Here is a 27,936-nt window from a genome sequence, read left to right as displayed (position 1 = left end):
ATTCTGAAAAGGGAGGGTGAACAGCCAGTTGTCGTGGTGCATATAGGTACCAACAATCTAGGTAAAAAACGGGATGAGGTCCTACAAGACGAATTTAGGGAGCTAGGAGCTAAATTAAAAAGTAGGACCTCAAAAGTAGTAATCTCAGGATTGAAACATAGAAACATAGAAAATAGGTGCAGGAGTAGGCCAGTCGGTTCTTAGAGCCTGCACCGCCATTCAATAAGATCATGGCTGATCATTCCCTCAGTACCCCTTTCCTGCTTTCTCTCCATACCCTTGATCCCTTTAGCCGTAAGGGCCATAAACAACTCTCTGCGACATGGAATTCCATAGGTTAACAACTCTCTGAGTGAAGAAGTTTCTCCTCATCTCAGTCCTAAATGGCCTACCCCTTATCCTAAGACTATGTCCCCTGGTTCTGGGCTTCCCCAACATCGGGAACATTCTTCCCGCATCTAACCTGTCCAGCCCCGTCAAAATCTTATATGTTTCTATGAGATCCCCTCTCATCCTTCTAAACGCCAGTGAATAAAGGCCCAGTTGATCCAGCTTCTCCTCATATGTCAGTCTTGCCATCCCGGGAATCAGTCTGCCGAACCTTCGCTGTACTCCCTCAATAGCAAGAATGTCCTTCCTCAGATTAGAAGACCAAAACTGACCACAATATTCCAAATGAGGCCTCACTAAGGCCCTGCACAACTGCAGTAAGACCTCCCTGCTCCTATACTCAAATCCCCTGGCTATGAAGGCCAACATACCATTTGCCTTCTTCACCGCCTGCTGTACCTGCATGCCCACTTTCAGTGACTGATGAACCATGACACCCAGGTCTTGTTGCGCCTCCCTTATCCTAATCTGCCGCCATTCAGATAATATTCTGTCTTTGCGTTTTTGCCCCCAAATGTATAACCTCACATTTATCCACATTATATTGCATCTGCCACGCATTTGCCCACTCACCTAACCTGCCCAAGTCACCCTGCAGCCTCTTAGTGTCCTCCTCACAGCTCACACCGCCACCCAGTTTAGTGTCATCCGCAAACTTGGAGATATTACACTCAATTCCTTCATCTAAATCGTTAATGTATATTGTAAAGAGCTGGGGTCCCAGCACTGAGCCCTGCGGCACTTCATTAGTCACTGCCTGCCATTCTGAAAATAACCCGTTTATCCCAACTCTCTGCTTCCTGTCTGCCAACCAGTTCTCTATCCACGTCAGTATATTACCCCCAATACCATGTGCTTTGATTTTACACACCAATCTCTTGTGCGGGACCTTTTCAAAAGCCTTTTGAAAGTCCAAATACACCACATCCACTGGTTCTCCCTTGTTCACTCTGCTAGTTACATCCTCAAAAAATTCCAGAAGATTCGTCAAGCATGATTTCCCTTTCATAAATCCATGCTGACTTGGACCGATCCTGTCACTGCTTTCCAAATGCGCTGCTATTTCATCCTTAATGATTGATTCCAACATTTTCCCCACTATTGATGTTAGGCTAACTGGTCTATAATTACTCATTTTCTCTCTCCCTCCTTTTTTAAAAAGTGGTGTTACATTAGCTACCCTCCAGTCCATAGGTACTGATCTAGAGTCGATAGACTGTTGGAAAATGATCACCAATGCATCCACTATTTCTAGGGCCACTTCCTTAAGTACATTGAGATGCAGATTATCATGCCCCGGGGATTTATCGGCCTTCAATCCCATCAATTTCCCTAACACAATTTCCCGCCTAATAAGGATATCCTTCAGTTCCTCCTTCTCACTAGACCGACTGTCCCCTAGTACATTCGGAAGGTTATTTGTGTCTTCCTTCGTGAAGACAGAACCGAAGTATTTGTTCAATTGGTCTGCCATTTCTTTGTTCCCCATTATAAATTCACCTGAATCCAACTGCAAGGAACCTATGTTTGTCTTCACTAATCTTTTTCTCTTCATATTGCTACCAGTGCCACGTGCTAGTCAGAATAGGAATCGCAGGATAGCTCAGATGAATACGTGGCTTGAGGAGTGGTGCACAAGGGAGGGATTCAAATTCCTGGGACATTGGAACCGGTTCTCGGGGAGGTGGGACTAGTAAAACCGGACGGTCTGCACCTGGGCAGAACCGGAACCAATGTCCTAGGCGGAGTGTTTGCTAGTGCTGTTGGGGAGAAGTTAAACTAATATGGCAGGGGGATGGGAACCTATACAGGGAGACAGAGGGAAATAGAATGGGGGCAGAAGCAAAAGATAGAAAGAAGGAAAGTAAATGTGGAGGACAAAAGTGAAGGCAAAAAGCAAAAAGGGCCACATTACCGCAAAATTCTAAAGGGGCAAAGTGTGTTCGAATGCAATGCAAGGAGTATTCAGAATAAGGTGGACGAATTAACTGCGCAGATAGCAGTTAACGGATATGATGTAATTAGCATCACAGAGACATGGCTCCAGGGTGACCAAGGCTGGGAACTCAACATCCAGGGGTATTCAACATTTAGGAAGGATAGATAGAAAGGAAAAGGAGGCGGGGTGGCATTGCTGGTTAAAGAGGAAATTAATGCAATAGTAGGAAAGGACATTAGCTTGGATGATGTGGAATCGGTATGGGTGGAGCTACGGAATATCAAGGGACAGAAAACGCAAGTGGGAGTTGTGTACAGACTACCAAACAGTAGTAGTAAGGTTGGGGACAGCATCAAACAAGAAATTAGGGATGCATGCAATAAAGGTACAACAGTTATCATGGGTGACTTTAATCAACATATTGATTAACCAAACGGGTAGCAATGCGGTGGAGGAGGATTTCCTGGAGTGTATTAGAGATGGTTTTCAAGAAGAATATGTCGAGGAACCAACTAGGGAGCTGGCCATCCTAGACTGGGTGATGTGTAATGAGAGAGGACTAATTAGCAATCTTGTTGTGCGAGGCCCCTTGGGGAAGAGTGACCATAACATGGTAGAATTTTTTATTAAGATGGAGAGTGACACAGTTAATTCAGAAACTAGGGTCCTGAACTTAAGGAAAGGTAACTTTGATGGTTTGAGGTGTGAATTGGCTAGAATAGACTGGCAAATTATACTTAAAGGGTTGATGGTGGATAGGCAATGGCAAATATTTAAAGATCACATGGATGAACTTCAGCAATTGTACATCCCTGTCTGGAGTGAAAATAAAACGGGGAAAGTGGCTCAACCGTGGCTAACAAGGGAAATTAAGGATAGTGTTAAATCCAAGGAAGAGGCATATAGATTGGTCAAAAAAAGCAACAAACCTGAGGACAGGGAGAAATTTAGAATTCAGCAGAGGAGGACAAAGGGTTTAATTAAGAGGGGGAAAATAGAGTACGAGAAGAAGCTTGCCAGGAACATAAAAACTGACTGCAAATATGTAGATATGTGAAGAGAAAAAGATTAGTGAAGACAAACGTAGGTCCCTTTCAGTCAGATTCAGGTGAATTTGTAATGAGGAACAAAGAAATGGCAAACCAATTGAACAAATACTTTAGTTCTGTTTTCACGAAGGAAGACACAAATAATCTTCCGGAAGTACTAGGGGTCCGAGGGTCTAGTGAGAAGGAGGAACTGAAGGATATCCTTATTAGGCGGGAAATTGTGTTCGGGAAATTGATGGGATTGAAGTCCGATAAATCCCTGGGGTCCGATAGTCTGCATCCCAGAGTACTTAAGGAAGTGGCCCTCGAAATAGTGGATGCATTAGTGATCATTTTGCAACAGGCTATCGACTCTGGATCAGTTGCTATGGACTGGAGGGTAGCTAATGTAACACCACTTTTTAAAAAGGGAAGGAGAAAGAAAGCGGGTAATTATAGACCGGTTGGCCTGACATCAGTAGTGGGGAAAATGTTGGAATCAATTATTAAGGATGAAATAGCAGCGCATTTGGAAAGCAGTGACAGGATCGGTCCAAGTCAGCATGGATTTATGAAGGGGAAATCATGCTTGACAAATCTTCTAGAATTTTTTGAGCATGTAACTAGTAGAGTGGACAAGGGAGAACCAGTGGATGTGGTGTATTTGAACTTTCAAAAGGCTTTTGACAAGGTCCCACACACGAGATTGTTATGTAAAATCAAAGCACATGGTAATGGGTGTAATATACTGACGCGGATAGAGAACTGGTTGGCAGACAGGAAGCAGAGGGTCGGGATAAACGGGTCCTTTTCGGAATGGCAGGCAGTGACTAATGGAGTGCCGCAGGGCTCAGTGTTGGGACCCCAGCTCTTTACAATATACATCAATGATTTGGATGAAGGAATTGAGTGTAATATCTCCAAGTTTGCAGATGACACTAAACTGGGTGGTGGTGTGAGCTGTGAGGGGGACGCTAGGAGGCTGCAGGGTGACTTGGACAGGTTAGGTGACTGGGAAATGCATGGCAGATGCAGTATAATGTGGATAAATGTGAGGTTATCCACTTTGGTGGCAAAAACGCGAAGACAGAATATTATCTGAATGGCGGCAGACTAGGAAAAGGGGAGGTGCAACGAGACCTGGGTGTCATGGTTCATCAGTCATTGAAAGTTGGCATACAGGTACAGCAGGCAGTGAAGAAGGCAAATGGTATGTTGGCCTTCATAGCGAGGGGATTTGAGTATGGGAGCAGGGAGGTCTTACTGCAGTTGTACAGGGCCTTGGTGAGGCCTCACCTGGAATATTGGTCTCCTAATCTGAGGAAAGATGTTCTTGCTATTGAGGGAGTGCAGCGAAGGTTCACCAGACTGATTCCCGGGATGGCAAGATGAACATATGAGGAGAGACTGGATGAACTGGGCCTTTATACATTGGAGTTTAGAAGGATGAAAGGGGATCTCATAGAAACATATAAGATTCTGACGGGATGGTACAGGTTAGATGTGGGTAGAATGTTCCTGATGTTGGGGAAGTCCAGAACCAGGAGACACAGTCTTAGGGGTAGGCCATTTAGGACTGAGATGAGGAGAAACTTCTTCACTCGGAGAGTTGTTAAACTGTGGAATTCCCTGCCACAGAGAGTTGTTGATGCCAGTTCATTGGATATATTCAAGAGGGAGTTCGGTATGGCCCTTACGGCTAAGGGGATCAAGGGGTATGGAGAGGAAGCAGGAAAGGGGTACTGAGGGAATGATCAGCCATGATCTTATTGCATGGCGGTGCAGGTTCTAAGAGCCGAATGGCCTACTCCTGCACCTATTTTCTATGTTTCTATGTTTCCACATTAAAACCAATTAAGGTAAATATAAATGTAATTTTTCCAATTTAGTTCAGGGGAAAAAATCTTACTGTCTTCATCATACATCTATCTGTATCTTGACTGAATCTAAGATCCTTCGAAGTTCTGCTCACACTGGGTGAATTGGTCCTAAATCATCCTTTCAGTTTCAGTAGCTCTATCCACTGTGAATGGTTCTCCCTTTGATTCTGCTTTCTTTGCTGTTAGTAACCTTTGTGCTGGATATTTAAAGTGATGTGGCTGAGACCAATAATACAACACATGGGTATGAACCCTCCTTCCCCCACACTGCAACAGATTGTGCTGGTGTTCCAATTTGCGGCAACCACTGTGCCACCAAGACTGAAATTCTTGCTTCTTGATGTCTGATTAATCTCAATTAAACTGTTGTGAAATTAACAATGACATATATTGAAAAGCATAGATCTTTTCTTCTATGAAGATATTCAAAATGACAATAATCTTCTTTGAGCTTAGCACAAAAATCATAACTCAAATGCGCTGACTTTTTGAATCATCAGATTGGATTTTACCGAACAAAAGCAGCATCTTTAATTAGAATAACTTTGTGAAGGCGAGACCATGATTGTACTCCGCATAAAGGTTCAGATAAGTAAGACAATATGGTAACCACTAGTTTTATTCAAAATGGAGATTTGATGAGGATGCATGATAGCCAATAAATATTCTGTGGCCTTATGTTAAGGTTTTCTATAAAAAAGTAGTGTAGCAGAGTGAATGAGGGCTCTGGACCCTGAGTGAGAGTATGGCCCCCTTTAAGAACCACCCCTTTAAAGACGATTGCACCTGGAGTGGGAGCACTTGGAGTGAGAGGAGACTTTCCCAGCCAGGTGAACATAAAAAGGGAGGTTGAGGGGAAGTAAGGGGTGTTTCAGTAAGAGTAGAGAGAGACTGAGCTCTCACTCCGTGTAATTATCTTTAAAGGAAGGTTCCTAAAAGGGGCCATGTCCTTACTTGGGGACCAGAGCGCTCATTCACCCTGCTACATGAGTTATTATTTCAAATCAGGTAATAATTCCTGTTCTCTTTTTTAAAAAAGGAATTAATGTTTGAAACAGCCCAAACAAAGAATGTTATTGAAGCAACAAATAAACCGAAATTATATGAAAAACTCGAAGCTCTCCAGCAAAGGTAAGATTTCAAAAGTATTGGTTCGGAATCTGAGATCTTGATGACGGCGAATAGTGAACGTTTGCTGTCATTCCTCCTTTGCAACTGATCGCAACTTCAGGATTTAGCACATGCACAGCCTAATGCGGAAATCCTGAAGTTGCGGTCTACCATTCACTGCTCCATTACAGGCTGTGCTGTGCCAACGCTCCTCCCCCACCACCGCCCCAGAGCCGGCAATCAGAGAAATCATTCAAATTAGGGAAACTGACAAACACTTATGCTCTTCCACACTAAGTACGCTGTTAAATTCCCCACTAAAAGTTAGACCCAAAGGATTAGGTGTAATTAGGGTTTTAACTGCGTATTGACTGCTAAACAAAGATTATGGGCCTAAAAAGCCCTCATTTTAATTTTGTGCAGTATCAAATTTAGCCATTTTAATAAAAATTTAATTTTTTTAAAGACATTTTAAAGTTTGCCCATCTTTATTTCAGGTTTTCCTTTTCCCCATGTGAGAGCCCCAATCTTTGTTTTACTCTATCATTTTTTAGTTAGAATTTTAAGAGCTGACTCATTTCCTTGTTTGCTGTCTGAGAATTCTACATTTTGATTGGCTGCTTAGACCGCTTGTTGATGTCACAGCAGCTCGCACTAGAGATTCCCTCTAACCTCTCTTGATTTGAATTACACGTCGGAAAATCCGAACTTCTTGACACTGAGATCGCGAGACCTTTGTGGGAACGCCTTTGCTTCACCGCTGACCACAAATTCCGGGCCAATTGTGTTTACCACATTCAGATGTGTATGCTCACAGCTAGGTACTTCCACACTTTCCTGACAATTTAAACCCTTCTAAGCGGACAGTCCAATGCAATGCTGAGGGAGCACCTCACTGTTGGAGGTGCTGTCTTTCAGGTGAGACGTTAAACCAAGGTACCATCTGCCTTCTCAGGTGGATGTAAAAGATCTCATGGCACTACTTCGAAGAAGAGCAGGAGAGTTATCCCTGGTGTCCAGGCCAATACTTATCCCTCAATCAACGTAACAAAAACAGATTATTTGGTCATTATCACATTGCGGTTTGTGGGAGTTTTCTGTGCGCAAGTTGGCTGCCGCGTTTCCCACATTACAACAGTGACTACACTCCAAAAGTACTTCATTGGCTGTGAAGTGTTTGAGACGTCTGGTGGTCATGAAAGGTGCTATATAAATCCAAGTCTTTCTTTATTAGCCTTAATAGATAGATTATTGGAGATAGAGTTTTACTTTTGAGAAATAATTGTTCTTTTCTTCAATAAAATGTCATAATACTGTATTTTTTCTCTGGGCCTATATTGTAGAGAGGGCTCCAAGGGTCATTCTGCTCTGTTGAAGGACTCTACGATCGCACAACCGGAATATACAGCGGTTACAGTGGGGCAGCACCCAAAGGGGGAGGAGCTACAGCTAGAGGGCTAGAAGCCCTCTGAAGAACAGAATAAAATCTAGTGTAAATGGCTTGGAATAAGCCCATTATTGGAAGTAGCTGACGTGAGGAGAGCATAGGAAAGGGTATAGTTGTTAGGACTAGGTCCTCTCCCTACTTCAGTGGCAGACCACCCTGCCCCATTTTACTTGCTTCACTACTATTAATACCATTAAACTTTGGACAGTGTAGCAGAAAAAAATCCAGTCTTTCATTTCCAAACCATCTTAGTACTTTTGGGAAAAACAGACCACTTTTAACTGCAGCAAAAAGCATGTAATTTCTTAAATGTTTATTTCTGTTAAATACATTAGTAAGCAATCAAAGCACAAAATTAATAGTAACTTTGAAAGCTGTTTCGAGATGAAAAGAAAAACTAGAAAATCAGAATTGGAATTAGAAAGTGCTGGAAATATATTTCAGGTCCACCAGCCTCCAAAAAGAGATGGGAAGTTAATATTTCTGGTTGATTCTGTTGAAGGATTGCAAATAGAAACCTGTCTTCTCTTTCTGAACATTGTTGGGCCTACTGCTTTTCTTTGAAGCATTTTCTGTTATCCTTTTACAACATAATAACCTGGTGTAATGGGTTTCCCATAAACTCAGTGGAACTGTTGCAGTATGATTGATTTCTTCTCCTATTATCTCATACTATTATTGGCCCAACATGATTTCTGGGCCCTTTTAAAAACTATACATTAAAGACAGGGCTGATTTTCCTGTCCAGTGTGCCTGGGGAATGCTTAGAAACAAAGGGGAGGAAAAAGAGGAGAGCCAGGATGTTGGGCCTCTGTCCCCTTTATGTTACTCCAGGAATTTGGAGCTTCTCTTTAAGTGGGGTGGCATGCTTGGAACTACAACAAGCGCAGCTAAAGTGCAAGGGGACAAAGGTGGGAGGGAGTGTTCCTCGTAATCCACTGTAATTTTCCTCCACATTTTCTGGGAGGGTACCCAAATGCAAGGGCGCTAGAAGAACTTGGTGATAGATCTTACACCTGGATTCCCTCAGAGCAGAGGTTCTGAGGGGGGCAGGCAGCAAGGCGGTGGAGGCCTAAGAAGATAAGAAAATATTTTTGGGTCTGGAAGCATTGCTGTTTTTAGATAACAGCCAGAAGACCTTTATGCTGGCAGACCTCTCAGTGCTGTATTTCCATCCCCATTTCAATATTCTGCCAGGAGGCAGTCCTGCAATGTAGTTATGTTAATGATCTCAATCTAGAAATACAGATGTGTTCAGGTTTCTACACGCAGAGTGCACTTCAGGTGTGCTCTGTCTACCGGTTGGGATGGTATCTTAAAAATCAGCCCCATTGTCCCTCATGCAGAATACACTATATAAATAATATTGGCTCCTCACTTTGAAGGCATAGTTAAGTAATGGAATTACATTGAAACCAGCAAACATTTAATTATAACTTAATTAGAAAGAACCTGCATTTACATAGCAACTTTCATGTCCTTCAGACGTGTCAAAGCACTTCACAGTTAAATAAGTATTTTTCAAGTGTAGTCATATTGTAATCTAGGGAAATTAAGATATAATTATATCCCTTATTTTTCCTCTCTTTTCCTGTAGGCTAGCCCTATGTGAAAAAGCTTTAGCTGAGTATCTCGAAACCAAGCGTTTAGCTTTCCCGAGGTTTTACTTTGTGTCCTCGGCAGACCTATTGGATATTCTATCAAAAGGAACACAGCCTGGACAGGTATGCAATCAATTACAGCAACAATTATTTTGTTTTATTAAGTATTAAGCAGAAACTTCTAGGAAAAGCTACAGAACAGTTTACATCTTCTGCACGGTAGATATCAGAGGGCTGATCCTCCAAGCTCGCCTCGCTGACGGTTGAGTTGCCCTGCCAGCAGCCCACACTCAGAAATCATTAGCATATTGAAAAATATGTCAAAGTCAGACACGAAGAAAGTAATCCATGCAATTACTGTTAAAGAATGGCTTGTTTGTGAAGGGTCGGGATTGGTGCCATTAATTCATTGTTGAAACTGTCAGCCAAGAATATTGATATAATTGAAACACTGTTTGAGTTTTTCAGTATTAGATTCAATGGCATCAAAGAAAGGTGGTGAGGGTTGAATAGGTCATTGTTCTGTTTTGGCTGCTAGTCTCTCGAGAACTGCAGTGCTAATCATGGAATGTAACCACTGTTGAAATTGAAGAAAATGATTTGATTTCCAGGGCTCTAATAAAAGGCTAAAAATTATTTTTGTAATATTATCATACAAGCCCTTAACACACTTGTATCAAATTTCTCTCTCCACTTTGATGGTGGCATTAATCCATTTACTTTGATTTTAATTAACTGACTGGATTTAATGTTGTCAGACAAAACTTTTGAGTACAATAAATTGCCAAATATACTAACAGAAGAATGATATGAAAATGCATATTCAATTGTGTTAAAAATACAATACTCTGCAGACTGTAATGAAGAAAACTTTTGGCACGATTACTTGCATTGAGTTTGCCCACTGTGGTTTATTAATAAGATCTTATTAAAGAGTGCAAATTTAGTGCAGTATGTTACTCACATTACAGTGAAACAAACATAGTTACTAGTTAATTATAGAGAATTTATACAAAAGCAAAATACTGCAGATGCTGGAATCTGAAATAAAAACAGAAAATGCTGGAAAACTCAGCGGGTCAGGCAGCATCTGTGGAGAGAAACAGAGTTAACGATTCAGGTATGTGACCCTTCGTCAAAAACTGTAAAGTTATTGGGCGAGAAATTCGGTTGTGTAGCGCCTCAGTTAGCCCCGGAGGGGCGGTAATGCCCCTCGAATGGCTTACTGCCTGGCTGCGCAGGTTGTAGTGCCCTGTCGGGAAATTTGGTTCAGGTTTATCAGCAGCACAAATTGCTACCGCCTCGCCGTCTAACTTCAGTCAGATCATGACATCAGTACACGTGCAACAACCCACTCGCACCCCACTCGCAAAATGAGGTGTGGCCGCCTCATTTAGCATCCACCGTTGAGCACGCCGGAGAAACCAGGCGGTTCCAACTTCTTTAGGTGATACTTGGAGGCTATTTGAAGGGAGAAGCAACTGGATTAATTGGTGGTCAGAGTGAGTGCAACGTTTCGACAGAGCATAGTGCGTGAACCGCTTCGTTGGCAGCAGCAAATTTATCTGATCTTAACAGGGTCCTAGTAACTTGAGTTTGAGAGTTCAATGGGTGCATTAGCATGCCATCATCGCCTTCTACATCCTGTTGTTTGGCGGCATCCAGATAGAAGGGCTGTTGGCCATGTCGGACTATGATGTCGGGACAGGAGGCCTTACCCTCCACAGCTTTACCGGGAGCAACACTCATACCTCGACACGTCGGAGGAGCAGTGTGTCAGAAGGCTGCGCTTCCGAAAGGAGGTCCTCCCAGAGATATGCCATCTATTGCTGCCGGACCTGCAGCCTAACAGCGCCACCAGGTCTGCGCTGCCTGTCCCAGTGAAGGTCACTGTGGCGCTGACCTTCTATGTCTCCAACTTCTTCCAGGCTGCATCAGGGGACATATGCAGCATCTCTCAATTTGCAGCACATCGCTGCAAAAATAGGATGAGCGGACATGTGGCTTTGCCAAGATGGCAGGCTGCCAAATGGTTCAAGGAGCCATTGACTGTATGTACGTGGTCTTGCGAGCACCATTCCAGAATGCCAAGGTCTTCCAAAACAGAAAGCGATACCACTCACTGTATGTGCAGCTGCTGTGCGACCACACACAGCACATCCTGACAGTGAATGCTCGCTATGCTGGCAGCGCACATGATGCGTTCATCCTGCATGAGAGCAATGTGCCATGAATGTTTCAGCCACCATTGGCTGCTCGGGGACAACGGATATGGACTAGCCACCTGGCTAATGACCCCTCTCCGCAACCCCACCAAGCGGAGTAATGCTACAACCACAGCCATGCGGCCACTCGCAGCATCATCGAGCAGACAATAGGGGTGCTGAAGCAGCGTTTCCGATGCCTGGACCGCTTTGGAGGCAGCCTTCAATACTCCCCTCAACAGGTGTCGGTATTCAGTGGTGCTCTGCATGCTGCACAGCTTGGCCATATGAGGGCCCAGGAATTGTCAGTGGGGATTGCAGCCTCACCTCAGGAGGAGGAGGAAGAGGAAGAGGAGCCTGCCGAGGCCCCGAATGACCAGCCACACGAGGAGGAGGAGCAGCAGGCATGGAGGAGGCACTGTGGCAATGCTGCCGGTACAAGGGCCACACGTCAGCGGCTCATCATGCGTCGCTTCTCTTGAATGGAGAAAAATGACGGATGCAGCTGAGTTTGGCCAGGCAGTGTGCTACAATAATGGCACATTTCGGTGAAATTACGCATTGCTACACAAGACAGGAATGCAAATGGTCAAATGAACATTTTATTAACTGAATCAAAAGTCTCACCTCAAACATCACACCAAATAACCCTCACCAGCAATTAATAATTTTTTTTACAAATGTCCCTTGAAACAGCATACCACACAATCAACTTCAGAATATGTGTATAAATGCCCCTGCTATTTATAATTCCACATCGGCTTCCATGTGCCATATTAGCCCCAGACCCATACATCAATAACAAGTGTCAAACAACATCAACGAGATATTTACAATGATATTTACAGGATGAGGACATCTGTCCATGGTGGGCAAAATCTTTATTGAGACTTGCTCAGTGATTTGCCACCCCCTTAACCCCATTCCCACACCTACCGCTCCTCCTTAATGGGACCGCAATGCCTGCAGCAAGCCTGCTTGAGCACTGCTGTACTGTAAGGCAGACACTACAGATGGCCGAGGAGGACGCTCTGGGCTTGGAAGGCCTGGCTGTGGACTGTACCACCTCAGCATCGGTGGAAGCAGTCTCGGATGGCTGGGGTGTAGACGGAGTGACAGTGGTGGGAGCCGGAATGCTGTCATCTTGAGCAAGGACAGCACCTTCCATTTCCAACAGCCCACTGCCACTCCTCCAGGCAGAGTCTCAGCAACCGGAGCAATCTGTGGGAGCACAGATTGCTGGCCTGCTTCGGCACCGTCACTTCCCTGTTGGACTGTGGGGAACACAGAGAGGATGACAGCAGTCAATGATTGCATGGCATCAATCTGAGACTGACTTGCAGCACATTGAGTCTGAAACGCAGAAGTCTGAGAGTTGATGCCAGCAACCAGTGACTGCACCACATCACGAAGGCCTTGCCTGGCTTTGGCCTGTAATGTGATAGCTACTGCCACATCAGACATGGCCCACGAAATCACCTCTGGCACTCCACTCTCGTTGTGTCCATCTCCCTCTGTAATCAGGCAAGGATGGGCTTGTTCGGCTGCTGAGAGGCACGGACAATGCTTCAGGCGGCCTCCGCCAACCTCAGAGCAAGTGTATTCACGCTCTGTGGGACCCTTTCCAATGCACCCATAAGCTCGCTGTGCATTACCATGGACTCTCTCGACATAGCCTCCAAGTCCAGGTCCACATCTGAGTGGGAGCAGGCCTCATGGGCCGACTCACCCTCTGGGGAGTTGCCCCCTGAGCTTCCCCTCGCGCTGGGTGTTACTGCAGGCCATGGGTGCCAAGAGCCTCAGGATCTTTGAAGCCCAGGTACATCGGCTCTTCCACCGAGGTGGTGTCCACACTCGGTGCTGCTGCTGGAGGGTCCAGCTCTGTGGTTATACTTTGGTCCTCTTCCTCCTCGTCTCCACCATTGTTCGAAGTGGAGGGCTCACGGGCAGGTTGCTGCGCTTCTGGCTCATCATCTGTAATCACAAAGCAACAGAACTGTGGTTAGCTGCAGGGGAGGGGGTAGGAAGGGAAGAAGGAGGTGGCATTGGACATTTATATGTAAAGGGGGTAATGCATGTGGTGTCAAGGGTAAAGGGTCTCACACAAAACACACAGGCATTAACATACCGTCGCTGTCCCCAAGAAGGTCGGATCACTACTGCACCAATTGGTGTGCCCATGAGGGTGGACATTCGCACCGCCACCTCCATAAGGTCCTGAATGTCAGGCTCCATCTCCGGTGCGCCTCTGTTCGTGCCTGTTGTGTGCCAGTTTCGACTACAACAACAAACAAAAGAAAGTGTGAGTGAGCAGCTCATTGTGTGCCACATGTGCGTTCCATAGTTGAAAAGCTGCTCCTGTATGGAAGTGTGCAGATCTCCATTTGAATCTGCGAGGCTGCGCAAAGCGGCTGTGTCAACGGTGGGATTAGGTGAGAACTACCTAAGTTGAGGGATGAGGCTGAGGTGTTGCGACTGCATAACAGGAGTGAAACAGTAGTGCGAGGAAGAGTAATGCTGAGTAGGGAAGAAGTGCGCCTGAACTTTTATGGTGTCTTCACCAACGAAGACCATGGCCTGGTACACATAGTGAAGGAGCAGGTACCTCAAAGACTTGACATTGTATCAGACAGTTAGGTTCACATTATGGCCATTGCAAAGTTAATAGAAAGGGTACTCACCCTCATGACCCTAGTGAGGTCATTGAACTTCTTGTGACATTGTGTCGCAGTTCTGGCCACCGTGTTCCTGGTGGAGACGTGCTGGACCACCTCCCTCCATAGCCTCCTGAAGATTCTAGGAGCGGGCCTCCTTCCACTGGAAGGTTGGAGCCCATTCCAGCACCTCTCCACTGCCTCCACCAATGCGTCCACAGCCGTGGCCAAGAAGCGTTGTGCACGACAGCGACCACCTTCCTCCTCCATTTTCCTGCTGTCAGCAGACTGAGAAGTTGGAACTGCGCATGCGCATAACTATCTTACCACACCTTGAAGAATCGGCTGTCCACGGAATGAATAGCGGCCTTCGCACCAAGCGCATTCCTTTTGCAAATTTACAGCTGACATTTTCGGTTCCACCGCCCTAAGAGAATTGTGCGACGACTGGTTTAGCGCTCCCATTCCCTCTTGGGGCGCGGAAACCTAACCTGTGGTAGGCGCTGCAAACTTTTAAGGGGCGCTATTGTTACCGCCCCGACAGGATTAACGCCTCAAAATGAGCGATACTGAATTTCTAGCCCATCATGAGAGGGAGATTGCTGGGGGGGGGATGGGGGTGGTCGTCCGATAGCAGAGGTGGCGGGTGTTTGAAGATTGCGAGATGGGGGGGGTCGTCGGCCGATTACGGAAGGAAAGAAATTATGGCAGAAGATTTGTTTAGGAGCCAGGGGAGCACTCCTGTTCCTTCTGGCCCACAAGCAGTGCTTTAAGCACTCACCTGCTGAATCTGGCAGTTCGTTCCTCCCTTTAGCTGTTGGATTTCCTGAGCCCTGGATAACCCGGCTCGCAGCCATTAAATTTAATGGCTCCCAAAATCTCATTTAAATATTATAGTCACTGGTCCCCCTTTCCAGTGTGGGTTACTTGGCCAACCCCAAACCTGCCATGGTTAAATCGGAAGTAGGCACATTTGCAGCGAGTTGGGGTCGGGTTTCTCATTTTTAACAATTTAATCCATTCTCCCCCACCCTCCTCTGCCGACCCTCTCCCATCCGTCGTGGGTGCAAGGGGGGATTTAAAATTCCCCCACTGATGTGACATTACTACTTTGCGCCACAGTTATCAGTGCGTACATCCCAGCACTCGACGCAACAGATGAGGCCATAGAGGGAATTTACTGCAGCCTCGAACAATCCCTATTGTCGACAAACTGATCTTCCTCGGCGACTTCAACGTCAGGGTCGGTAAGGCACAGACCTCTGGGGAGGTGTGATCGGCAGAAAGGGGGTAGGGAAAACCAACTCCAGCGGTACCCTGCTCCTGACAAAATGCCGAGAACACGACCTTGTCATCACTAACATCTTGTTCCGCCAGAGGGACAAGTACAAGGCATCGTGGCAACACCCTCGCTCCAAACACTGGCACCTGCTCGACTGCTCGTCCGAGCCAGGGATCACAAGGGTGTGCGCATCACCCGCGCCATGACAGGAGCTTACAACTGCTGGACGACCACCGCCTAATCCGTTCCGTCATCAACATCAATATAGCCCCAAAGCGGCGACAGCAGTAGAAGCAGTGCCGCAAAAAAGTCAATGCTGGGGTACTCAAAAACCCAGCTAAGAGAGGCCGACACAGCCAGCGACTCACTGCTAACCTGGCAATCCTTGATGACCCCGAGACGCAGAATGCCCAAAGCGCTTGGTCTGCCCTCCAGGTCACCATAACCAGTGCCTGCGAAGAGACGCTCGGTCACTCAACTAGGAAACACCAAGACTGGTTTGATGAGAATGACCAGGAGATCCAAGAGCTAATAAATCGCAAGCGCAGGACATTTCTGAACCTAAAACAACAACCTAACTTGGGAGCAGCAAAGCATCTTTACAGACAGCTTAAGGCCGAGGTCCAACAAAAAACCCGCGACCTAAAGAATACTTGGTGGGTGAAGAAAGCACAGGAGATTCAGCAGCTGGCCGACAGCCATGATGTGCGAGGATTCTTCACCGCTGTCAAGGCCACCTACGGCCCAAGGCCCCACCCCAATGCTGGCCAAGAACGGGGAGACACTCATCAAGGACACTGAAGCAGTCAGGACCCGCTGGAAGGAGCACTTCGAAGATCTCCTTAACCGAGACTCTGCCTTTGACATGAGTGTCCTCGACTCCATCCCGCAGCATGCTACCCACCACCATCTCAGCAAAACCCCAGCCCTGCACGAGGTAGAAAGGCCATCCATCAGCTCAAGAACAACAAGGCAACGGGAGCGGATGGAATCCCCGCTGAGGCACTAAAGTATGGAGGAGAGGCACTATTGGCACACATGCATGACCTCATCTCTCTCATCTGGAGGGAAGAGAGCATGCCGGGAGATCTCGGAGCTCGGAGATGCAGTAATTGTGATCATCTTTTAAAAAAGGGGACGTCCAACAGAGGAATCTCCTTGTTATCAGCCACTGGGAAGGTTATCGCTAGAATCCTCCTCAACTGTCTTCTCCCTGTGGCTGAGGAGCTCCTCCCGGAGTCACAGTGCAGATTCCGTCCACAATGGGGTACAAAGGACATGATCTTCACGGTGCAAGAGAAATACAGGGAACAGCATTAACCCTTGTACATGGCCTTCTTCGACCTTACAAAGTCCTTTGACACTGTTGACTGTGAGGGACTATGTTGTGTGTGGAGAAAGAGTCAGACTGAACACTGTGAGCTCAAAGTAGAGTGTGACCTTAGTCTTTTATTGCAGGTCTCCGGAGTGCCTCTCCAACCTGTGAAGCCTCCTTAAATACCTGTGCTCCCAAAGGATTATGGGATCCCTTGGGACTCCAGGGGAAGAGCCCTCTGGTGGCTGTAGAGAGTAAATACAAGTCCACATATATAACAGACTATGCAGCGTCCTCCTCCGTTTTGGCTGCCCCCAAAAGTTTGTCACCATCCTCCGCCTGCTCCACTTTGACATGCAAGCCGTGATCCTGACCAATGGATCCACCACAGACCCAATCCACGTCTGGACCGGGGTGAAGCAGGGCTGTGTCATCGCGCCAACCCTCTTCTCAATCTTCCTCGCTGCAATGCTCCACCTCACACTCAACAAGCTCCCCGCTGGAGTGGAACGAAATTATAGAACCGGTGGGAACCTGCTCAACCTTCATCGCCTCCAGGCCAGATCCAAGACTATCCCAACCTCTGTCGTCGAGCTACAGTACGCGGACGACGCTTGTGTCTGCGCACATTCAGAGGCTGAACTCCCAAGTCATAGTCAACATCTTCACCGAGGCGTACGAAAGCATGGGCCTTACACTAAACATCCGGAAGACAAAGTTCGTCCACCAATCTGACCCCGCCACACAGCACTGCCCCCCAGTCATCAAGATCCATGGCGTGGCCCTGGACAACGTGGGCCACTTTCGATATCTCGGGAGCCTATTATCAGCAAGGGCAGACATCTACAACGAGGTTCAACACCGCCTCCAGTGCGCCAGTGCAGCCTTCGGCCGCCTGAGGAAGAGAGTGTTCGAAGATCAGGCCCTCAAATCTGGCACCAAGTTTATGGTCTACAGGGCCGGTGTCTCTGAGTCCTGTATGGCTCAGAGACATGAACCATATACAGTAGACACCTCGAATCGCTGGAGAAATACCACCAACGATGTCTCTGCAAGATACTGCAAATCCCCTGGGAGAACAGACGCACCAACATTAGTGTTCTCAATCAGGCCAACATCCCCAGCATCGAAGCACTTACCACACTCGACCAGTTCCATTGGCCGGGGCACATTGTTCGCATGCCTGATGCAAGACTCCCAAAGCAAGCGCTCTACTTGGAACTCCTACACGGCATGTGAGCCCCAGGTGGGCAGAAGAAACATTTCAAGGACACTCTCAAAGCCTCCTTGATAAAATGCAACATACCCACTGACACCTGGGAGTCCCTGGCCAAAGACTACCTAAGTGGAGGAAGAGCATCCGGGAGGACGCTTAGCATCTCGAGTCTTATCGCTGGGAGCATGAAGAAAACAAGCGCAGGCAGTGGAAGGTGCGTGCAGCAAACCAGACTCCCCACCCACCCTTTCCCTCAACGACTGTGTGTCCCACCTGTGACAGAGACTGTAATTCCTGCATTGAACTGTTCAGTCACCTAAGAACTCACTTTTAGAGTGGAAGTAAATCTTCCTCAATTTCGAGGGACTGCCTATGATGATGATAACTACTCTGCGTTACTCTGAAATGTTAAAACATTTGCAATAGCATACAAATCCAATTCTAAATAGAGGTGTTCACTGTAAATATTAATTGGCATGTATCCTACATGGTTGCTGCTTGTACTATTACAATGTGTGCCACCAGAGGGCACTGCTGTGGGAGACTTATAGGTTACCTGTAAAGGTGTGCCAGGCCTAGTATAAAAAGCAGGCCACCATGTGTGATCCTCAGTCTGGAGTTACATTAAATGGACTAAGGTCACTACAGTTCAAGCACAACACATTGTCTCGTGGAGTCATTATCAGAGCATCTGAAGACATAACAATTGGCGATGAGATTACGGACCTTCACATGAAAATGGCTATCTTTGGTACGTTGCATCAGTTCGCCAATGGTGATGATTGGGACGCTCGACCATTTCTTCACAGCAAACGACCTGGCAGGCGACAATCCGGCCACACTGACTGATAAGCACAGAGCTATCCTGCTAACCAGTTGCGGGCCCACCATCTATGGCCTCGTCAGGGACTTGCTGGCACCACCGAAGACAATAACCAAAACATACGAGGAGCTTGTAACGCTGATCCAAGAACAACTCAAGCCCAAAGAGAGCATCCTCACAGTCAGACACTGGTTTTACACCCACCAACAGTCCGAAGGCCAGGAAATCGCGAAATATGCTGCAGACCTCAGGAGGCTGGCGGCACTGTGTGATTTCGACGACCACCTCACTGAAGCGCTGCGTACATCTTTGTCATCGGAATCGGCCATGAGGGCCTTCTTCATAAGCTACTATCTGCGGATACCACAGTCACACTGCTGAAGGCCATCTCCGTGAGCCAAGCATTCATGACCTCGACCTGCGGTTCTAGGCAGATGACTCATCCTCAGGACTCAAACCTGGCAAGTACTGTGCACAGAATGGCGCCTTTTAGAGGCTGGACTGTAGAACGTGAATCTTCTCAGGGGAGAGAGAACAGGCCCCGAGTCCCTTAACTCAGAGTCCGTCGAGGGGGGCTAATCGAGTAGCACCATGCTGGTGTTGCGGAGGGAATCACAGGGCTCACCAGTGCCGTTTTAAAGACTGTGTGTAAAGGCTGCAGCACAAAGGGCCACCTCCAATGAATGTGTAAAATAAATATGACTCACCGTGTTGATGAAGAGTCTGCGGATGGCCATGAATCTAGCGCGGATTATGAAGCGATAGTCAGAGAGGCAGCTCAGCCCCAGATAGAAACATAGAAAGTAGGTGCAGGAGTAGGCCATTCGGCCCTTCGAGCCTGTACCACCATTCAATATGATCATGGCTGATCATGCAACTTCAGTACCCCATTCCTGCTTTCTCGCCATACCCCTTGTTCCCTTTAGCCGTAAGGGCCCCATCCAACTCCCTTTTGAATATATCTAATGAACTGGCCTCAACAACTTTCTGTGGTAGAGAATTCCACAGGTTAACAATTCTCTGAGTGAAAAAGTTTCTCCTCATCTCGGTCCTAAATGGCTTACCCCTTATCCTTAAACTGTGACCCCTGGTTCTGGACTTCCCCAACATCGGGAACATTCTTCCTGCATCTAACCTGTCCAATCCCATCAGAATGTTATATGTTTCAATGAGAACCCCTCTCATTCTTCTAAATTCCAGTGAATATAAGCCCAATCGATCCAGTCTTTCTTCATATGTCAGTACTGCCATCCCGGGAATCAGTCTGGTGAACCTTCGCTGCACTCTTTCGATAGCAAGAATGTCCTTCCTCAGATTAGGAGACCAAAACTGCACACAATACTCAAGGTGTGGTCTCACCAAGGCCCTGTACAACTGCAGTAAGACCTCCCTGCTCCTATAGTCAAATCCCCTTGCTGTGAAGGCCAGCATGCCATTTGCTTTCTTTACTGCCTGCTGCACCTGCATGCCTACCTTCAATGACTGATGTACCATGACACCCGGGTCTTGTTGCACCTCCCCTTTTCCTAATCTGTCACCATTCAGATAATAATCTGCCTTCCTGTTTTTGCCACCAAAGTGGATAACCTCACACTTATCCACATTATACTGCATCTGCCATGCATTTGCCCATTCACCTAACCTGTCCAAGTCCCCCTGCAGCCTCCTAGCATCCTCCTCACAGCTCGCACTGCCACCCAGCTTAATGTCATCTGCAAACTTGGAGATATTACATTCAATTCCTTCGTCTAAATCATTGATGTATATTGTAAATAGCTGGGGTCCCAGCACTGAACTCTGCGGCACCCCACTAGTCACTGCCTGCCATTCTGAAAAGGACCCGTTTATTCTTACTCTTTGCTTCCTGTCTGCCAACCAGTTCTCTATCCACGTCAGTATATTACCCCCAATACCATGTGCTTTGATTTTGCACACTAATCTCTTGTGTGGGACCTTGTCAAAAGCCTTTTGAAAGTCCAAATACACCACATCCACTGGTTCTCCCTTTTCCACTCTACTCGTTACATCATCAAAAAACTCTAGAAGATTTGTCAAGCATGATTTCCCTTTTATAAATCCATGCTGACTTGGACTGATCCTGTCACTGCTTTCCAAATGCGCTGCTATTACATCTTTAATAATTGATTCCAGCATTTTCCCCACCACCGATGTCAGGCTAACCATTCTATAATTCCTTGTTTTCTCTCTCCCTCCTTTTTAAAAATGGGGTTACATTAGCTACCCTCCAATCCATAGGAACTGAACCAGAGTCCATGGAATGTTGGAAAAGGACCACCAATGCATCTACTATTTCTAGGGCCACTTCCTTAAGTACTCTGGGATGCAGACTATCAGGCCCTGGGGAATTATCGGCCTTCAGTCCCTTTAATGTCCCAAACATCATTTCCTGACTAATAAGGATTTCCCTCAGTTCCCCCTTCTTGCTAGACCCTCAGTCCCCTAGTATTTTCGGGATGTTATTCGTGTCTTCCTTAGTGAGGGCAGAACCAAAGTATTTGTTCAATTGGTCTGCCATTTCTTTGTTTCCCATTATGAATTCCCCTGATTCTGACTGCAAGGGACCTTCACTAATCTTTTTCTCTTCACATATCTGTAGAAGCTTTTGCAGTCAGTTTTTATGTTCCCTGCAAGTTTACCTCTTCCTTGGATTTAACACTTTCCCTAATTTCCCTCATTAGCCACGTTTGAGCGACCTTCCTTTTTTATTCTTACGCCACACAGTGATGTACAATTGTTGTAGTTCTTGCCTAGCCACCATCAACCCTTCAAGTATCATTCACCAGTCTATCCTAGCCAATTCACATCTCATACCGTCGAAGTTTCCTTTCTTTAAGTTCAGGACCCTAGTCTCTGAATTAACTGTGTCACTCTCCATCTTAATGAAGAATTCTACCATGGTATGGTCACTCTTCCCCAAGAGGCCCCGCATGACCAGATTGCTAATTAATCCTCTCTCGTTACACAAGACCCAGTCTAGGATGGCCTGCTCTCTAGTTGGTTCCTCGACATATTGGTCTAGAAAATCATCCCTTATATACTCCAGGAAATTCTCCTCCACAGTATTGCTACCAGTTTGATTAGCCCAATCAATATGCAGATTCAAGTCACCCACGATAACTGCTGTACCCTTATTGCACGCATCCCTAATTTCGTGTTTGATGCCATCCCCAACCTCCCTACTACTATTTGGTGGTCTGTACACAACTCCCACTAGTGTTTTCTGCCCTTTGGTATTTCGCAGCTCTACCCTTATAGATTCCACATCATCCACGCTAATGTCCTTCCTTACTGTTGTGTTAATCTCCTCTTTAACCAGTAATGCCACCCCACCTCTTTTTCCTTCCTGTCTGTCCTTCCTGAATATTGAATACCCCTGGATGTTGAGTTCCCAGCCTTGGTTGCCTTGGAGCCGTGTCTCCATAATCTCAATTACATCATATCCGTTAACAGCTATCTGCGCAGTCAATTCATCCACCTTATTACGAATGCTCCTCGCATTGAGACTCAGAGCCTTCAGGCTTGTTTTTTTAACACTCTTTGTCCTTTTTGATTTTTACCCTTGATTTCTCTGCCCTCCACTCTTGCTTTTCTCCTTCCTACCTTTTGCTTCTACCCCCTTTTTACTTCCCTCTGCCTCCCTGCATAGATTCCCATCCCCCTACCTTTTTTTAGTTTAAACCCTCCCCAACAGCACTAGCAAACACTCCGCCTAGGACATCGGTTCCGGTCCTGCCCTGGTGCAGACCGTCCGGTTTGTACTAGTCCCACCTCCCCCAGAACCGGTTCCAATATCCCAGAAATTTGAATCCCTCCCCCTTGCACTATTTCTCAAGCCACATATTCATCTGAGCTATCCTGCAATTTCTACCCTGACTCGCACGTGGCACTGGTAACAATCCTGAGATTACTACCTTTTGAGGTCCTGCTTTTTAATTTAACTCCTACTTCCCTAAATTTAGTTTGTAGGACCTCATCATGTTTTTTACCTTTATCCTTGGTACCTATATGTACCATGACAGCTGGCTGTTCACCTTCCCCCTCCAGAATGCGTTGCAGTCGCTCCGAAACATCCTTGACCCTTACTCCAGGGAGGCAACATACCATCCTGGCGTCTCGTTTGCGGCCGCAGAAACGCCTACCTATTCCTACCTTACAATAGAATCCCCTATCACTATAGCTCTCCCACTCTTTTTCCTGTCCTCCTGTGCAGCAGAGCCACTCCTGGTGCCATGGACTTGGCTGCTGCTGCCTTCTGCTGATGAGTTATCTCCCCCAACAGTACCCAAGGTGGTGTATCTGTTTTGGAGGGAGATGACCGCAGAGGACCCCTGCACTACCTTCCTTCCACTGCTATGCCTGATGGTCACCCATTCCCTATCTGGCTGTGTAACCTTTACCTGCGGTGTGACCAACTCACTAAACGTGCTATTCACGACATCCTCAGCATTGCGGATGCTCCACAGTGAGTCCATGAGCAGCTCCAGTGCCGCAATGCGGTCTGTCAGGAGCTGCAACTGGGTACACTTCCTGCACATGTAGTTGTCAGGGACACTGGAAGCATCCCTGATTTCCCACAGAGCACAGGAGGAACATTACATGGGTCTGGGCTCTCCTGCCATGGCTTAACCCTTAAATTAACCAAATTGATAACAACGCCAAAGGTTTCTTACTGATCAGAAAAGAAAAAGAAAAAGATTAAATACTCACCAATCCACCAGCCAATCACTTACCCTCTTGGCTGTGATGTCACACTTTGATTTCTTTTTACCTCCCACCCCTGCAACTGTCTCCGACTGCTGGGCCCCCTTTATGGGCCTCGCTGCTCCCGACCTCCTCCGCTCTTCCGACTCCCGCTCTTTTTAAACTGCCCGCTGCTCCGACTCTCTAATCCTCGTCAGAAGTGAATTTCTCACCTACCTCCAGCCCGCCTCCTCCAGCACAGCACCTGAGGCACAGACCGTTCAGCACGACTGCGTGGAGATGTTCCAGCTGAGACGACCCGAACGCACCTCCCAGGCTCCTTTGGCAGGACTCTGGAGGAAGAAAATCGGATCCAGAGGTGACTTCCCAGCCTCGGTGGGAGAACCCGGGGAGAAGAGGATCACAGCAGTCGACATTATGGATGGAAGAAAAATGGCACCCAAACCACGAGGTGAGGCACTGAAGAAAACGATGGCGACGGCCAGACCACGAAGTGCAGCGCTGATGGAGCAACACGTGGCGCCAAACGAAGAAGAGGATTGGGGTAAAGCAAGCAAGGCTCTCGTAAAGGAGGCCTGCAACCCACCACACTTAAAAGGACAGTTCCACACTCTCAATCAATGTAATAGCAACTGTGAGTTAGATGTAAAATGTGTAATTGATCAGAGTTGTGTATATGCAATAAGCAAAGAAAAGTCGTGCGATTGCGATCGGAGGTACAGGTTATTTACAATAAGTAATGAAACGTTGTGCGATGTAGGATTTCAACTGCATACAGTCAATGCAGCGGGCAAACAGCCATCGGGGGCACACAGGTCCAGCGAGCTACCCAATGCAGTAGCCTGCGTCCCTGGGACCAGAGTGATGCACCAATGAGTGTGGCCACAAGCAGCTAGTATGTACAAACTGCAGAGCAAGCGATCTCAGGAGGGCAACGGCAGCGGTATCAATACCCTGCCCCCGATCGGCTCCACCTCTCAGGCACCTGATGGCACCAACCGCCACGAGCCTGAAAAAGCAAACTGTGCTAAGGCGCAGCCCCCAGACCCTATCGCCACCAAGGCCACATCCGGGAACGAAGGATCACCCGCAACGGTTCTCCCAAACGGGACTAGCCAAGATTCCAAATCAAATAACGCCTAGGCAAGCGAGTCAGCAGCTTCCTGTGCACTGCTAGACGACTGCTCCTCAGGGAGCAACAGCGACCCGGGGTGCAAGGAGAGGACAGGGAGGTCACAGGCATCTGTGAACCTGCCCAGCGCTAGGAGCAATGGCAAAAGCCCCGAGAGCAAGCAACTTGAGCCAGCCGGGTTCCCACTGCCAGCACTGGGCACCGCGCCGCCATCAGACTACCTGGACACCATCCAGCAAGTCTGGCACTAGTTTGTCCTCACGCACCGGTGCTGACCCCAGCACTGACTCCAAGTATATTCCAAGTATGTACCTCACCATTAAAATGTGCTTGCCTTCACTATGGCACCACGAATGTAATACTGCAAATGCAAATTTCTTTTTGGACTTGAATGTATATGAATGTAATGAGCCAACGGCACAATCTGTATGTGGGGGGCGAGAGAATGGAGTAGTCATGGACGCACAAACAGAAACCACCAGCACCTCCAGTGCCAACGAAACGCCACCTACTCACCCAAGATGGAAACGACCCTCCAAGGGTCAACTAGATAGAGCTAAGCCCAGAGCATAGTCAATGCAAAGGCGATTTGCACTAAGGACTTGGGGGAGAGTGATGTATGTATCCTACATGGTTACTGCTTGTACTATCACAAGGTGTGCCACCAGAGGGCACTGCAGTGGGAGACTTGTAGGTTACCTGTACAGGTATGCCAGGCCTAGTATAAAAGGCAGGCCATCATGTGTGATCCTCACTCTGGAGTTACATTAAATGGACTAAGGTCACTGCAGTTCAAGCACAACACATTGTCTCGTGGAATCATTATCAGAGCATCTGAAGACACAACACTAGTTAGTTGCATGTATTTGATTGGTGTGAGGACTTTCAAAAGAACCATTCTTCCTTACCTTGTTTTTTAAAAAAAACAAGCACTGAATTGAATATCTGTTTGTGAATTTCTGTTGTGCCGTGACAATTTAATTGTCTAAAACGCACAAGTGCACAAGGTGGCTATTGTTTTTTAATTGTTTCGAACAATGCTTCTGCCAAGGGCATATACGGCTTCAGTGAAATCTAGTACAATAAATAGTTTTTTATTGAAGTAAATTTATGCCTTTGGCTTTTTTCATCATGATGATTGTAGCAAATGATAGCAATTTATTTTCATCAGAATTTTAATTTTTATTATTATTACAGTAGTGTGATCAGATTGAGAGTTCCTGAATGCTGATCATACTAAACAGTAATTCACTGACCATACAGACCCCTCAAAGTGTGCACGAGTTGGAGAATTAGAGCTTCTCTGTTGTAGACCGACCCCTGACCTGAGCTCTGCTGGGAGTGCAGGATCAGTGAATTCATTTTTAAGAAGCTTCTACTATATGCTGTAGGTTAGGATGGGTAATATCATTGCTTATTACTATATTTGCATAAAATTATACCAGCAGAAGAATTAACTTGATAAAATTGTTTCAATTAAGATTTTGCCAGGAACTTGCTTACATAATGAATTACATTTTATGTCCTGAAGTTACCTTTTTTAATTTCTCCGTCACTGCCTAATTGTGAAAATGTTGTATTTTAGGTTACTCATCATCTTGCCAAACTCTTTGACAGCATGGCTGACCTTAAATTTGAAGAAGATGGAGATAAGACTTCAGTAGGAATGTACAGTAGAGAGAAGGAATATGTCCCATTCCTAGCAAAGTGTAAATGCATTGGGCAGGTAAGACTGATAAAAGAAAAAGGGAAAGCTGCGAAATTCACCTCCATAGTGCCCGAACGTTTGCATTTTAAAAAAAAAATGCCGACCACCTCTCTTCCACCCACTTCCGGTATGTCCTGCACTGTTCGCCATCTTGGTGAGGGCGAGAGTGCAGGCAGTACGTGCGTGCGTCAGCAGTATGCAGAGTAGGCAGATTCTGATGTCAGCGTGTAACGTTGATTTGACGCACAACCTGTCATTATCGTCACCGTGTCATTCAATCCCCTCTCCTAAACAGGCAAAGCTGAACACGCGTTCAGCTAAACGAGTGACACCCCAGCAGGGCTACTTAAAGGGACATATCCAACTTACATCCATTATTGATTTTGCACTGGTTGTTGTAGAGTTTGTAGGAGTACAGGGTTGCTGTAAGAGATTTCAAAACTTGTTCAAGTGTGCAGGGAGTGGTGCTGGACGTTGAGAAGGCATTGGTTGCTACTCGAAGGTCTCTGAGAACACCACTTGCTCCCAGTCATGGGGGCTCTACTTGCAGACCCAGTTAGGCTGCAGCACGACAGGGAGATGGAGCAGAGGCAGCAAAGAAGACAAGCTGCTCGCAGAGGGAGGGGGAGTGGGGTGCTCAGCAGGAGGCCTCACCCACATAGGATCTTCAGGGAGCATTTCTCCTACCTGCACCTAAGACAGGTGTAATGTATTTGCTTCATGGTTCTTTGCTTAAGAATTCATAGCAACGCATTGCTATTAAGAACTAGTTGGTTTATTAACAAAGGTTTAACAATTGCACTACACATTACCAGTTCATCCACTCGGCTCACAACTGCATACCTCATCATGGATGACCTAGACCCAACTGACTGGGGTATTATTAAGTCTTGGGAACACCACTCAGAATGCAAGAACTCTATAACTATTTTGGTAAAACTTTTAAATCAAATGCCCCTTTTTTTAAAGGCACCAACATCTACAAATTAACAATTAAACATTAAAGGGAACCTTGTCAAATCAAATTAAATTAAAATTTTGTACCACTGTTGAAATGATGCACACCAGTCCCTCCGGTGCCCACCTCTCGTGGAAGGCCACGAGCGTACCGGTAGACACCTCATATTCCATCTCCAGGCGCGAATGTAGCCATGGAAGTGAGGCAGGCAGTCGGGCTGAATGACCCCCTCGACTGCCCACTGCCTGGACCAGTTAATGGCCATCTTGGCCAGGCCCATGAGCAGTCCTACGAGGCGGTCCTCCGACTTGCCTGCCCAGGATGCCCAAAGATCAGGAGTGTGGGACTGAAGTGCAGCCAAAAATTGAGGGGCTGCCCGTTCAAATAATGGAAGAGGAACTGCAACCTCAAATACTGTACATACACATAGAACACGGACTCCTCCAGACCACAGAAATTGCAGGCAGTCTGGGAGTCCATGAACCGACTTAAAAACTTATTGCACGGGACTGCCCCGTGCAACACCC

At 46.7% G+C, this 27,936-nt stretch overlaps 1 protein-coding gene across 1 annotated transcript in view; it reads left to right on the top strand.

Moving 5' to 3' along the window:
* Window positions 1-27,936, top strand: part of LOC139264459 (dynein axonemal heavy chain 11-like) — a 679,414-nt gene that overhangs the window by 226,774 nt on the left and 424,704 nt on the right. The window contains exons 27-29 of the mRNA XM_070880970.1: window positions 6,277-6,368; window positions 9,392-9,518; window positions 26,329-26,469. Coding sequence (XP_070737071.1) covers window positions 6,277-6,368; window positions 9,392-9,518; window positions 26,329-26,469 — 360 coding nt within the window. The remainder of the gene's footprint in view (window positions 1-6,276; window positions 6,369-9,391; window positions 9,519-26,328; window positions 26,470-27,936) is intronic.

Source organism: Pristiophorus japonicus, chromosome 5, assembly GCF_044704955.1.
Source record: "Pristiophorus japonicus isolate sPriJap1 chromosome 5, sPriJap1.hap1, whole genome shotgun sequence".
Classification (NCBI taxonomy): Eukaryota; Metazoa; Chordata; class Chondrichthyes; family Pristiophoridae; genus Pristiophorus; species Pristiophorus japonicus.
Note: the sequence above shows the minus strand (reverse complement) of the source record. Positions and strands in the feature narration are given on the sequence as shown.